General features: G+C 41.4%; 1 protein-coding gene across 3 annotated transcripts in view; it reads left to right on the top strand.

Moving 5' to 3' along the window:
• GOSR1 (golgi SNAP receptor complex member 1) overlaps nucleotides 1–15,596 on the top strand; it is a 66,430-nt gene that overhangs the window by 44,271 nt on the left and 6,563 nt on the right. For all 3 annotated transcript variants that reach the window (XM_030222313.1, XM_030222312.1, XM_030222314.1), the window contains exons 7-8: nucleotides 5,668–5,697; nucleotides 12,871–12,953. In XM_030222313.1, the coding sequence (XP_030078173.1) occupies nucleotides 5,668–5,697; nucleotides 12,871–12,953 (113 nt within the window). The remainder of the gene's footprint in view (nucleotides 1–5,667; nucleotides 5,698–12,870; nucleotides 12,954–15,596) is intronic.

The following is a 15,596-nucleotide window of genomic DNA, read 5'->3' as shown; positions in this document are numbered from 1 at the left end:
GTACCTTACTAGCCTTTGTCAAATTTAATTGACTTTGACAGATGACAGGCCCACTTATGAGTTTTCAGCCCATCAGAAGTGAAACCATGCCCACTCCCCACCCCTTAGATGTTGTCACTGGATATTTATTTATTTCTCACATTTGTACCCCGCGCTTTCCCGCTCATGGCAGGCTCAATGCGGCTTACATAGTAGATAGGGTTTCAATGTATTACAGAGAGAAGTACAAGCTGTAGTAACGTAGAATGGTAAAAGTAGTTAGGTGATAGAACAAGAGAAGGGGTAGTAGAGGTGGGAGAGGTAGGGAGGGGATGAGTTGTATTTAGTTGGGGGATTTGTTGTAAAAGAGTAGGGGGAGGGAAGAGGTTGTGGGAAGACTTTGGGGAGGGGGTCTAGTTCATTGTCTTTAAGGCTTGGTTGGGTGTTGAGTGGATGGGTACATAAGTTTGTTAGACCATTTGGGTAAGCTTGGTTGAAAAGGTGGGTTTTCAGCAGTTTCCGAAAGGTTATGACATCTTGACCCCACCTAAGCCCAGACTGTATTGCATAATCATTCCCCCTGCCCTGCCTTATTTCCATATCCCCGCCCCAAACCATGCCCTTTTTCATAGCCTCACCCTAAACCCTGTCCCTTTTGGTGATGTCACAGGGAGTGATTTAGACACGTCCCTTTTCAAGATGGCGGCCACCACTGTCTGCATCACATTACTTCCTGTTTCCACTACTAGCTGCCTTCTTGGATGGGGTCATGTGATAGGGAGTGACATTAAAAAAAAAAGAACCCCGACACTACCCCCCCTATCGCCTTAACAGAATTTAGGCGCGCATGTGCACCGTAACTTTTTTTTTCTCACAGGAAAGAAAATAGATATTTTTATTTTTCGTATTTTTTTTTTCTTTCAAAAGAATTCCTTGTCCTTTTAAAGTTGTTTCCTCACTTTATTTTGTCACAGGAAAGAAAATAGGCTTTTTTTTTTTTTTTTTTTTTTAAAGGACACAGAAAAGGATATCTTTTTAAGCTGGATCATCTGCTTCTTAAGAACAGCAGAGCTGTTTCGTCCAGCAATGCAAACTATTCTCAGTCTGTGTGAGATCAGGGTCTGTAGCCTGGTGTTTGCTTTTTCACACTTTAAATTTCATCTGCCATTTGGATGCCCAGTCTTCCAGTTTCCTAAGGTCTTCCTTCAATTTTTCACAGTCCTCATGTGTTTTGACAATTTTGAATAGTTTTTTGTCATCTGCAAATTTAATCACCTCACTCGTAGATTATACAGAAAACAATGGTAACTGCTGAAACAATTCATAAACAAAGGCATAGAGTTCCCGATTTTTCAAAAATTCTTTATCATCAGCACTATTGCACATTCTGCAGCAGGATTGGAGTACTAAAAACATATTGTAATCATCATACTATACTGTAAAATAAGACAAATACAGAAAGAGTACTGTACTATATACTAAGTAGCAATGCAACTGGTAAACAACAATTATAAAATTGTTTTGTAAAATTTTGTGCTTAATGTTTTTCTTTGTTAAAGCGTCAACTTTCTGTTCTATAGGAAAAACAACTTTTTTTCCTTTTTATGACTGGCCATTTCAGAAGTGATGTTCTACAGATCTGAAGGGGAAGAATAAAAATACAGGGGTCCTCTTACAAAGCCTTGCTAGCATTTTTAGCATGTGCTAATGATTACATAAGTAATGCCACACTGTGCGCTAAACGCTAGAGACGCCCTTAGGAATATATGGGCATCTCTAATGTTTAGGTCGCCTTTGTAAAAGGACCCCACAGTACTGTAGTGTATTACGTACCTGTTAAACATGTTGCAGAAAAAGAGTAAACCTCACTGCACAGTAAAAGCAAGGTCTTGGCTCATATCTGTGCTGTTTTGTGGTAAAAGCAAGGTCCCAGGATCAAAACTGATTGTCTCAGTTGTGCGCTTAAGTAGGAAGCTGGATGCATAAGTGGATTTGTATTTGTTTTATTTATTTGTTGCATTTGTATCCCACATTTTCCCACCTATTTGCAGGCTCAGTGTGGCTTACATAGTGCCGTAGTGGCAGACACCAATACCAGCATGAACAGATACAAAGTGAGGTTGTGACAGACTAATGATAAGAATTGATAGACATATTGGGGGTCAAGGGGAAGAGTAGGTTATGGCCAATATGAGCATTTACATTGTTGTGTTGCGGGGTTAAGCATTTAGGTTGAGTCGTTTGAGTATGCCTTTTTGAACAGGTAAGTCTTTAGGAGTCCTTTGCTGCTTGGGTAGTGGAGGTTTACGTATGATCGTGCTGATTTTATGGTATTTCTGGTTGGCAGTTCGATGAGGTCTGTCATGTATCCTGGGGCCTCACGGTAAATAATTTTATGAACTGTGACAGTGGAGTGTGGCAGGCTGAGGTGCAGAAATCTAGCTGGGACTTGCTAGGGTGGGTTAAATCTGTTAAGCTTGAAAGAAGAAGCCTCTCCGGGAAAGCAGATGTATTGATTTTGCAAATTTCTGTCCATCCCCCTTGAAGTGCAGCTGTGACTCAGTGTCTGAGGGAGGCGGAATGAAAGTGTGTTCAGTAGTGCAGGAAATGATGACACTGGCAGATTTTTGCTCTGCTTCTGATCCTTGTCATCCCAGCCCGGGACATCCCTGTGGTTGGGTTGGAAAGCCCTTCAGCACGTGGATTGAAACCTGATGAGCAATCTTGTGGACTCTGCCAGCATTCATAGTCTGTTTATAGCTCGGATTGATTGATGACTTGAAATGTGGATGGCAGATTGCTCAGGTCAGCTGGTCGTTGACAAAAAGCTGTAGTACAGCAGAGGAGTTATCTTTACCATTGTTTCATCATTTGATCCTAGGGCTACCTTCTGTGTTAAAATATTTCACTAATTATGTTGCTAAACCTTTGGTAATAAACTGTAAAAACAGGGAGATTAGTTCTTTCCTAATCACGCCCCCTCCCCATGCATAAGAACATAAGAGTAGCCATACTGGGTCAGACCAATGGTCCATCTAACCCAGTAACCTATTTTCCAAACAGTGGCCAAGCCAGGTCACAAGTACCTGGCAGAAACCCAAATCGTGGTATGTGTATTGCCAAGTAATATCAGTTGCTGGAGCAGAGCCAGGTTAAACTATTGGCAACTTTTCATGTATTTTGTGGCCACAAGTTTTTTTTTTTTTTTTTTTGGGGGGGGGGGGGGGCTGTTACATGTGGTTAGGATTGCCAACTCTCTGGCTTATTTCAGAAGTTGTCAAAAATTTTATATTAATGTTCAGAAGGTAGAATAATGGATAATATGTCTGGATATTTTTCTCAGTTTAAAACCTCTATCTTCAGTTCTCTTGTCTCCCCCCCCCCCTCCCCCACGAAAAGAAAAGAAAAAGAAATCTGTGTGTGATCCCATCCATTGTAACTTGCTGCAGAGACTGTAGGTAGAATCCAGCCAATAGGAAGGCAGTGGGGAAGGAGGACTGGAAGGCAGCTCTTGTCACAGGAAGGGAGGAGGTAATCTAAAGGAAGTTTCTGTCTGTGCTGTAGAAGTGAAGGTTTTGCTTGTGGTGGGAGGCAGAATAGAAAGGAAGCCCCTCTAGAAAATGCCACAGTTCATTTCTGTGGGAGAAGCAGTTCCAATAGCTGCAGTGTGTGTGTGCTGTGTGTGTATGTATGTTGCCCAATTCCCAGTATCACAAAAGAGAGGGTAAAACAGCATACAAAAAAGAAGCAACCTGGCTGGGCCTTCAGGATTGAGATAATCAATGTCCTTTTTATTATAGAAATGACCCGTGTTTTAGCTTATAAATGCCTGCCTCAGGGGTCAGAAAATCCTAGTTATAGTTTTCATAGAAATATAGCCTTGACCACACGGTCAGGATGTAGTGCCTCTATTGTAAGTAGAGTTGTCATGCTCCAAAAAACGCTGTCGGTACAGAAACCGCACGACGACTCTACCTACTGAGTCGAATTATCTTCAGTTTTTCAGGAAACTGAAAACTTTATTTAAGTTTTAGAGTATCTTGAACCTTGATGTTATTTTTAAATTGTCTAATGTACTATTTTGTGTCTGATGTAATTTCCCATATATATTGTTTGGGCTTCTTGTGTTGTAAGCCGCCTCAGACTACTGGTTGGGATTTGTGCAGTAGATAAATCCTGTATGTATTAGATTAGTGTGACCAAGCTCTGTGTGGTGCTCATTATAAGTCCTTTCATGAAAGCAGCGAAGAACCAGCTGCAAAACTTAAAGCTGAATCAGTAAATATGATTTCATTAAACTGATGTCCATAAGTTGCAAGCTTTGTTTTTTATTACTGCCTCACAAAATTTTCATTACCCTATAAAATAAATAAACATTATGAACTGGCAGGTAGCTTGTTATCTGATGTGTGTGGTTCATGGAAGTGCCACAGTTGAATGTATTGTGCAGCCTCTACATCAAAGCAGTGTCGTTGCCAGCTCATCTCTTCCCCCCCCATGTTACATCCGCTCCATTTGGATTCATTTTACTCCCACCTGTATGGGACGAGCCACACTTGACATGTTATAATAGCTTATTAACATATAAAAGAATAGCGACATAAGTAATTGTAGTAACTGAAAAAAAATGCATTAGTATGAATCCCAACTAAAGCCTGATTCTCCCCATCACTCTCACTAAGGGGCTCATTATCAAAGCACTTAGACTTACAAAGTTTCATAGGTTCCTATGCAACTTTGCAAGTCTAAGTGCTTTGGCAGCACACCTCTAAGTTGCTGGAATGGACTGTGTTTGCAGAGTAAAACAATGGACCTCAAAATAATATCCCCAGACCATTACAAAAGCAAAGGTATCCCCTTCCTTACTTATCCCTCTTGCATGGAGCAAAAACAACCAACAAGCATTGGTATTAGCAAAAGGGGAGAAAGAAATTGACTAAACCAAAGGGGAATAGCTAAGACTGTCGATCACTGGGAGTGGAAGAAAATTTGATTACCACGATTCTTTCCCCACAGTGGCCAAGAAATCACCTCTTACTGGATTTAAAATAGACAACCATAGATTCTCCTGGTGACCACAAAAGGAGCTTCCAGCGAAGTGCACACCCTTTTGGTTCATCCCTTCAGGAATGATCCCTGGAGTCAACCCCAACTCATGTCCCAGTGGCATGACTCCTCTTGTGGAGGACCCATAGTAATATTAGTGGAAGGGGCTGGCTAAAGCTCAGGCAGGTGGGAGCATCCCTCTGGCAAACATTTTTGACCACTCTTTTCCTGGGAGAAGCCTTATGGCAGATATTCCCACTGGATGTTGCTCCTCTGAGGAAGATTCCCCTCCTACAGCAGGTCACTTCTTACAGAGGATCTCCAGTGATGAAGTTCAAGCTTATTTTGAATTCTTTATGTGTTGGGTTTTCACATGCATTATATTTTCAGGCTTTGGAATGTTTGTATAGAGTTGATCTGTAACTTATGAAGTGTAACTTCTTTACATAGTTATGCCATAGAGGAAATCTAAATGATCTAAATGAATATGAAAAGAAAATCTTATTCTTCACAAAAACACGACAGGTACCAAAGCATCAGCTCACCAAACCGAATGCATAAAGGGAGGCTGAAGAAACCATTTCTCCCTGTGTTTTCATTCACACACTTTAACTTGTCTTTTGTTTTCCTTTGTACCCACAGTTCTGATCGACTAATAGAAGAAACGATAAGGTAAGACTGGGTATAGGAATTTGTAAGTTTTTTTTGTTACAATGTTATACTTCATTATAGTGGTGTGTGGAGATCAGTCAGGTTCATCAGAACTTCTTGAGCAAGTCACTTCACCTTCTGTTGCCTCAGATGCAAGCTAGTTCCCAGAAGACTTGTTAAATAACTAATGTACCTGTATTTAACTTGCATTGAGCTATCGATGAAAAGGTGTGAGCTAAATTTAAATAAACTAGCATCAGTTAAAACCATTTAATCCCATTTTTCTTGGTGTTGCCATTTGGAATTATACTTTTGAATGCACACATGTTTTTTTCATGTTTCTTGTTGTTTAACTATATGAACAAGTTATGATCAAATATAAATACAATACATTACAATAATACATTCTGGTAATTACTTTACAGTTCACAGCAGAGTACAAATATAAGACCACTAGGAATTACAAAGTTAAAATCAGTGCAAGTTTGAAAAAACACCATCAGGCTTATTTTCGAAAGAGAAGGGCGCTGTCAGGTTTCCTGGCGAACCTCTTGATAGTGAGCCCTTGGACCACTGCCGAGAGGCGGCAGCGGCAGGAGAATCACCCAAACACAAGACAAGGCAAGGCTTCACCTACACTTAGCCGCCCTTCACCAGGAGTTGAGCTCCTGGCTGCAAGCGGCCGGCAGGACTTCCCAGACAGGACGAACTGCAGGACACAGCAGCTGGCTGACAAACAGCAGGTCACACTAGAAACATGCTGGGGTCCCAAGTAGGCAGCGGGCAGACAAATAGTCCAGAAACAAGCCGGGTCTGAGCAGGCAGCAGGCAGAAGAATAATCCAACAACAAGCCAGGTCTGGGCAGGCAGCAGGCAGAAGAATAGTCCAGAAACAAACCAGGTCTGGGTAGGCAGCAGGCAGGAGAATAATCCAGGAGACAAGCAGGGAAAAAGACACAAAAGGGGAAAAAATAGCACAGACGCACTGCAACAACTCTCACCAAAGGAAACACCGCTGAGGACCTCTGTTGCAAGGCAAACTAGAGACCTACCCAGGTGGTTAATAAAGGCAACCTACAAGGGAGTTCACTAAGTACGGGTACTGCTTGGTTCCAAAAAAACTCCCAAAACACTCTGGAAGGCCCGGACCGGACCAGCATATCTTCTGGAACATGGGAAATGGTAAGCCATCAGTTCCCAGCACCTGCCAGGTTTAACCACCGGGGGGCCAAGGTGTCTGTAAGCAAGGAACCTGGGCACAACCGTGACAGGCGCCCATCTTTCGATACGAATCGGGAGATGGGCGTCCTTCTCTCAGGCTCACCCAAATCGGCATAATCGAAAGCCGATTTTAGGCGTCCCCAACTGCTTCCCTTCACAGGGATGACCAATGTTCCCAGGGGCGTGTCGGAGGCATAGCGAAGGTGGGATTGGGGCGTGCCTAACAGATGGGCATCCTCAAGCGATAATGGAAAAAAGAAGGGCGTCCCTGACGAACACTTGGCCGACTTTACTTGGTCCTTTTTTTTTACGTCCAAGCCACAAAAATGTTCCCTAAATGACCAGATGACCACCGGAGGGAATCGGGGATGACCTCCCCTGACTCCCCCAGTGGTCACTAACCACCTCCCACCCTGAAAAAAACAACTTTAAAAACTTTTTTCTTTTCTTTTTTTTTTTTTAATCATTTATTTATAATTTTTTCATTTTACAAGTATCACTTGCAAAACAGTAAAACAGAGATGATTGTACATTAAAACAATATTAGAAGAAAACAATCTCAACAAGATAAATGGATTTTATACAATCTTTCTCTTTCTTAGACCACAAAATAAATAGGGAGAGTGAAACAAGACAAGGAGATCAATTTAAACAACAGCAAACAAAGAAAACGTGGTATTAACCTGATTATCCCCAATTATTATTTATCTAAATCATTATTCCACATTGATCATCTGGTTGGTTTCTTCAAGACCATAACGGTGCATAGTCCGTCAATTTCATTGGAAACATACTTATTGTCCAATATTAGTGTAAGTAATACACCTGATTTCATTTTTTTTCCCTTTTAAAACCAGAAATTGTTTAACAATACAAACCCTTGAATCTCCAATCCAATTCCCGCTGATTAAAGTAATCCCAGAGTCACAGGCTTCACTCCTTTTGAATTAATATATTAAGAGGAATCATTTCAGAGGAAAAAAAACATTGAGTCATACCCGGAACTCTGGGAAAACAACAATCTCAATATTAATCATCTGTAACAATATTCATTTTGTTCACATTTTTCTGGTCTTTTATCATTTTCAAATCTTAACCGTTTCCTACTTCAGTAGAACTTCATTTGCTGTATATTCTCAAAGGATTTGATTAGATTATCCATGTGGCTCATTAACAAGACTATATCTGAAGCAAAGTCATTCTCTACCACCGTCAGGTCCTGGAGCACCCTCCAGATGACATTCAATGCAACCTCCATGGGAGCCAAAAACTCCAAGCTGATAACTCTTAAGGGTTTAGGAGTAAAACCGCCGACATGGGTTCAGCTGTAAACGACTTCCGTTTTAGCATAAACTCCTAACTCACTCCTCCACTCCTTTGGGCATGGTGGTTAAATGATTTTTGAGCGATGAAGTTGTTTCCAGGTCCAAGAACATCGACGCTCCTTCGTCGGCGCTAATCAAAGGACTCATCAACCCAGTCATCTATGGGCAGCTCGTCACACAGCGGTCCCACACTTGCTGCACAGGGGACAAAACGCTGGTGGTCGGCGGCTGACCCCCCCCATTGTCCCCTTCCTCTGTTAAGGCAACTGCAATGCAGAGAGGAAATTTCAAGTGAACAAAAACTGAACTTCAGAGGACAGCTGGGCCGTTGAGTGTACGAGCTTCAGGTCACCATCTTTCCCCTCTCCCTAATTTGGGACACTCTTTGTCTGGTTTCTCCTCAGAGGCCTGTGTGATATGGGTAACCCTTCAGCGTAGCCCTCTGAGTCATTGAAACACGGAAGCCCCTCCACCACTTACAAGGTGGTGTCCCTTCGGAGGGGTTTCTTTTCTTTTTTTAGAGTATGGGTGAAGGACCTCCTTCGCTATGCCTCTGTCCCTGCGACAGCAGTTGAGGATGTCCTTTGCTATTTATTTATTTAGATTTTGCTCACACCTTTTTCAGTAGTAGCTCAAGTGAGTTACATTCAGGTACACTGGATATTTCTATGCCTCCGTCCCTGCGACGGCAGTTGAAGACGTCCTTCGCTATGCCTCTGTCCCTGTGATGGCAGTTGAGGCCGTCCAAAATGTGGATGTTTGTGAGAAGGATGTCCATGCCAGGATGTTTCTGTGAGAAGGACATCCATGCCCCTGGGGGGGGGGGGGGGGAGGTATGTGTTTGTCAGCGGAGGCATAACGAAGGTGTGGGCATCCTTTCAAACATTTTGGATGTCCTCAACTGCCCCCCCCCCCCCCCCACAGGGACAGCCAGATTTCAATGGAGTGGCCTGGAGGAGTGGTCTGGTCTGGTGGTTAGAGCACTGGTTTTGAAATCCAGAGGTGGCCGATTCAAATCCCACTGTTGCTACTTGTGATCTAAAATCCAATTAAATAAAGGGGGTGTCAGAGGCATAGCAGGCATGGACATCCTTCTCACAGAAACATCCAGGCATGGATGTCCTTCTCACAAACATCCACATTTTGGACGTCCCCAACTGCCATCGCAGGGACAGAGGCATAGCGAAGAAGGTCCTTCACCCATACTCTATATAAAAAATTTTTTAAAAAAACAAAAGTTTTTAAAGTTGTTTTTTTCGGGGTGAGAGGTGGTTAGTGACCACTACATGCCTTTTTCCATTCAGTTAGTGCATCAGTTAGTCCACTGCAGTGCCCCCTGCAGCTCCTTCTGACTCTGGGCAAGTCACTTAACCCTCCATTGCCCCTGGTACAAAATAAGTACCTGAATACATGTAAACTGCTTTGAATGTAGTTGCAAAAAAAACCTCAGGCGGTATATCAAGTCCCCTTTCCCTTATTGGTACTAGCATTTTTCATATGGAGTCTATGTACATTGGAGAAACAAGTCAGATGCTAAAGAAGAGATTTAATTTACATAGACACCATATGAAAAATGCTAGTACCAATAAAGATGTCACGCCTGTGGGGCAGCACTTTACAAATGGAGTGGAGGAGTGGCCTAGTGGTTAGGGTGGTGGACTTTGGTCCTGGGGAACTGAGGAACTGAGTTCGATTCCCGGCACAGGCAGCTCCTTGTGACTCTGGGCAAGTCACTTAACCCTCCATTGCCCCATGTAAACCACATTGAGCCTGCCATGAGTGGGAAAACGCGGGGTACAAATGTAACAAAAAAAAAAATCAGAACACTGTACCAGTGATTTCATGGTAAGAATCCTGAAAGGGAACTTTAAAACAACAGGAACATAAGACCTTTGAAGTCAGAATGATTAAATATTTTGACACCCACCAGACAGGACTTAACAAAGATCTGGGTTTTCTAGCCCATTATAAACCATAAAATTATACTGGTTTGTCACCCTCCTGTCTCCATGCATATCTCCCTGTCCCTCATCCACCCGACTCTTCCTGTCTCTCACCTATCCACCCCCATCCTGTTAGACTGTCACTGAAATGTTTAGATGTTTCACTTATATATACTGTCATTTTCCAACATTTGCTTATTTCCGATCTGATGAAGAAGGGCAACCTTCGAAAGCTAATCAAGAAATATAAGTACATAAGTAATGCCACACTGGGAAAGATCAAGGGTCCATCGAGCCCAGCATCCTGTCCACGACAGCGGCCAATCCAGGCCAAGGGCACCTGGCAAGGTTCCCAAACATACAAACATTCTATACATGTTATTCCTGGAATTGTGGATTTTTCCCAAGTCCATTTAGTAGTGGTTTATGGACTTGTCCTTTAGGAAACCATCTAACCCCTTTTTAAACTCTGCTAAGCTAACCGCTAAATGTATTATGTCCAATAAAAAAGGTATCATCTTATTTTCTTTTCCATGTTTTATTTTGTTTTATTTCTATTGGTATTAAGTGTTAGTATAAAAATTAAAAAAAAAAAAAAAACTGCAAATCATACAGAATACAGCTGCAAGAATAATATACAGATTGAATAGATATACTAGTGTTTCAACTCATCTAAACAAACTGCGCTGGCTTCCCATAACAGAAAGACTATCTTATAGGGCTTCACTTCTGAACTGCTGACTAAGAGCACTTCACTATATGTGGTCCAGTCTAACAGACTGAAACGACAACTAATGCTAGCATCACCATTTCAAAAGATAATTCAAAATCAGAAGATTTTCAGCTCTTTATTCCCTGTACTTGGAGTCAAAATATGGAACTCTCTACCTATTCCCATCAGAACAGAAAATAGCTACGTCAACTTCAGGAAGAGGCTAAAAACCTTTCTCTTCCCAAAGACAGCTTCATAATAATCCATCATGACTTCTACATCCTAGTATCATCCATTATCATTTCCTTTAATGGTTTTAGTCTCATGTATTACACCAATAGTCTCTAATGTTTCTCATACCTCACACTTACACTATCTGCTTTTGACTCACTTAGAATGTAAACCGCACTGAACCCTGGAAAGGGGATATTAGCGGTATACAAGAATTGAATTTAATTGAAGCAGTATAGCCTGAGCGATACTTCTAAAACCCTAAGGACTCAACACTGATTGAATTGCCCTCAACTGTCTAAATCAAAAGAAGAATTTTTTCACCAGAGCATTAATTTGAGGTTCGAAAGTTAGATTAGAATCAATTAAGATTCCAAGAATTTTAGATTTATCTTCAAATTTCAAAACCTTTTTTATGAAATGTAACCCCACAAATTTGTCCTTCCAGTAATTTGCTTTAAAGATGTTAATGTGTCTTCAAACTTATCTAAAGCAGTTCAAAGAAGAAAAATATCATTAGCATATGAGAAAATAAGTATGGTATGTAATGGTAAATACAAAAAGAATGTAACAGACAGTTGTAAGCCACATTGAACCAGACTTGTTTTTGGATAACTGGGGGATATAAGAAAGAAAGAAAGAGAATAAATAAAGGCACTCAACACAGGTAAATCAATTCCCAAAGTTTTCAAATATTAAACAATAAGGGCAAAAGTGGCAAGCCCTGGGGTACACTACAAGTGGGACTGCCATAATGCTGAAATAAAAACTCCCCAGACCAGTTCAGGATGCTACTACCATGGACACCCAACTCACTCATTCTGTATAACAACTTAGAATAGTCCACAGCATCAAATGCTGCGGATATGTCACATTGTAAAAGTATAAGGTCCTCTTTTACTAAACCATGCTAGCAATTCCTGGCACAGCAAATGAGGAAGCCCTTTCAATTCCTGTGGGCTTCTTCTCATTTGCCGCGCAGGAATCATCCTTATGAGGATAAGAATAACTCTAGGGATAATTTTAAAACCCAGATTATTAATCCTATGGATTCCTTTCTGGAGTGGTATAAACTAAAAGAAGTGTCTCTTATAAGCAGCCTTGCAATCCAGTGCAAATATCTATTTTGGAAATGGCAGCATGCAGCTGCTCCTCCATTGTGGGAACTGTAATAACTTAAGCAGCAGTTTGCAAGTGTTTGTGGTGTTTTGAAATGTTTAGTGACCACCTTACCTAGCACATGTCCTAATTGCTGGGTCTGAACAGCACAGATTCATCAGTTTCTTCGATGGCATAACATGTGGTTCCCTGTTACACTTTTGTCTAATACGAAAAATGATTAACAGCAACCTCTGTAGTGTTTGAACTGGAGCACACAAGCTGTGCACAGGCTCATATTATGCAGTATGGCAGTAGTTCCCAAACTTGGTCCTGGAGGCACCCCAGCCAGTCAGGTTTTCAGGATACCCACAATGAATATTCATTAGAGAGATTTGCATGTACTGCCTCCACTGCATGCAAATCTATCTCCATGAATATTCATTGTGGATATACTGAAAACCTGACTGGCTGGGGTATCTCCAGAACCAGGTTTGGGAACCACCGTAGTATGGGGTAAAAATGAGTGCAGATGTGTGAAAGCCATTGTGGCTTATTCATCTCACTGAGCCACTTCTGCACACCTTGACTTCTCTGTAGCAGTGTACCTAGTCTGCAGATTTGCCTCAACTACCCTCCAATGCTTTTTTTTTTTTTTTTGCAGCATTGCTATGGCAACAAAAGAAAATATGACATCACAGAGGGGGATGTTGAAGACAATACAAAGCAAAATGAACACCTTGGCCAGTATCCTTTCTGTATACTTTCTGAAGCAGCTTCCCTGCATTTACATTTGTAGCTACGTGTTTGAGAACATTAGGGCTGCCAGTGGCACATTACATGACTTAAGTGGTTGCAATAGGGTTATGGAGACTTGCGTTCAAGTTACTGCTTCTAATGTGACTCGTCTTGGGAGTAACTGGAAGCCTTTCACATGCGGCATTCTTATATTGTGTGCAAACCCAGCTTCGTGTTCCCCACACACACAGAGAAAATACTTAATCAGTTAATTATTTCTTAGTGATACTGTTCTCTGTGTGAGCATAATTATTCTGTACCCAGCAACCATTAAAGGATTGCAAGTTCTGACTACCAGATACCAGACTACAGAATCCTAGTGTTCATATAGTTCTGAACTAAATCAAATCTAGTCTTTAGTTAGCTTTGATAATGTGTTATATCTGGATTCCAGATTTTTTAATGATTTTTTTTTCTGGATATGCATTTCACTTCTGAGCATGTTCATCAAGAGCACCATGGTGTTAACTGTGAGGGGAGAAGGAAACGATTATTCGTAGTTTCTAAAATTATCATTGAAATGTGTGTATGCTCCATAGCATCTCCATATTTCTCAATGCTTGGCATTGCCTTTTCCCTACAGCCACTTCTAATGGCATCACCACCCAGGGAGTACTGAAGTTTCTCCGAGGGCAACAAGGCCATTGTATTCTCACAGCTGGATGATGTCATCTGATGGAGCCTGGTGTGGATACTGACTAGCGATACTAACTTAGTTCTAGCAGCATCCCACAGTGCATGCACTGGTGCCTTCCCACTTGACATACAGGTTCCTCAGACTTTGTTTTACTGTGGAGCAGGGAGGATGCGTCATTGTGTTCTCAGTGCGTATTTTCTTTCTCGTTCGCAGTGCCTTCCTGTGCGGGTATTTTTGTACTTTTTTTAAAAAGTATTTTTAATTTCTTCATTATTTTATTTTGTTTCCCTTTAAGTTTCAAGATTTTTATTGATGACAATTCCAATGAAATACATCCAACAATATAAATACACAAAGCTTCGGATTACTGATTTAATCAAGTAGTGACAATAAATATGACTCTCCAAACTTATAAAACCACTCTTCTGTGACTGTGTGACTACCCTATGTGTTATGCCAGTATTTGTAAGAAGAAATCTGTCCGAAGACGGAGAACTCAGAACGTCCCACGGAAAGTAACAGTACAACAGAAAAAGTGAGAGGGTGACCAGGAATACCAAAGACTGGAAGATGTATGTTGGTGAAAGGAGTTTATTGAAGTACGAAGACTCGTACTGCAATAAACTCCTTTCACCAACTTACATCTTCCAGTCTTTGGTATCCTTGGTCACCCTCCCACTCTTTCTGTTATTATGCCAGTATTTGATCATGACGCGTTGTAACCTGCATTGAGTGGCAGGTACGGTTCTGGCTACCTTTTTTGGGCAGGCTAGATAGACTATGTGGGTCTTTATCTTCCATCATTTACTATGTCTTTCTCTCCTGACTAGTATGCAGCATCCTCCTTCCTACTAAAGCATTTCCATCAGTTCCTAATTGAAAAGAGATTATGATAGAGGGGGGGCGGAGTAAGATGGTGGCGGTACCAACTGCTCGCGTGTGCGACTAGCCCAACGCTGCTGGGGTTTTGTGTTTTCTCTTAGTTTTTCTTTGCAAAATTTACTTCTAAATATTTCTTGTGAAATGCCACATACTAAGAGAAAGGGGACTGTTAGGACTGGAGCCCAGCTGTCACTAACTTCAACGCCCGACCTGCAGATGATGGAACTGTTTGTCACGCAGCAATCCACTTTGCAGGCATTAGGAGGTCCCGCTGATTTATCGACGCAAGGAGACGCCGAAACTTGGGATAGACACTTTGTTGTCTCCCTCCAACGCTCTACCCACCTTTGCAACCGGCAGTACTCGACTTCGAGTGTGGATCGTTAACCCCGGAAGTCGGTGAAGTCGCTCCACTGCTGGGCCAGCGAGTTGGGTCCTTAGCCGGGGCTACTCTGACATCTGAGCCGAAGGGCAATGTGGCCCTACAGGAGAGGCCAATAACATCTAAGGCCCCACTTGTGAAGGTAACGCTGGAGGCGATATGGGAGGCGCTCCAGCGTTTGGACAGTACTGTGAAGACTTCAACAGGCAAGATTGACATGCTTTCAGAAAATGTACAGAATTTAAATGTTGCATTTACAACAATGAAAAATGAGGTAAATGAGAAAATAAACCTTTTAAATGTTGACTACTAAAATGAAAGAAATAACTATGAAATTGATACAGGACATACACTGATTCATAATAAGACTTGAATACTTTGAAATTTACAATCGAAGATTAAACCTTCGATTGTTAAACTTTCCTCGAACACCAGTGTATTCTTCTGTGGACATATTTAAAAGATATTTGATTGAAAATCTAAAATTTACCTCTGGAAATATACCGCCTGTGAATAAAATCTATTACTTACCAACTAAAAAAACAAATGGAGATTTACAGATTCCTCAACAACCACAAAGAGATTTGAATGTTTCAGAATTATTGGAAACCTCTCTGTCTTCTATAACAGAGAGACAAACATTGCTGGTATCGTTTGTGTTCCAACAAGATTTAGACTTGGTGAGAAAAAT

Source organism: Microcaecilia unicolor, chromosome 13, assembly GCF_901765095.1.
Source record: "Microcaecilia unicolor chromosome 13, aMicUni1.1, whole genome shotgun sequence".
Taxonomy (NCBI): Eukaryota; Metazoa; Chordata; class Amphibia; order Gymnophiona; family Siphonopidae; genus Microcaecilia; species Microcaecilia unicolor.
The sequence above is the reverse complement of the archived record's forward strand: the minus strand, read 5'-3'. Positions and strand labels throughout refer to the sequence as shown.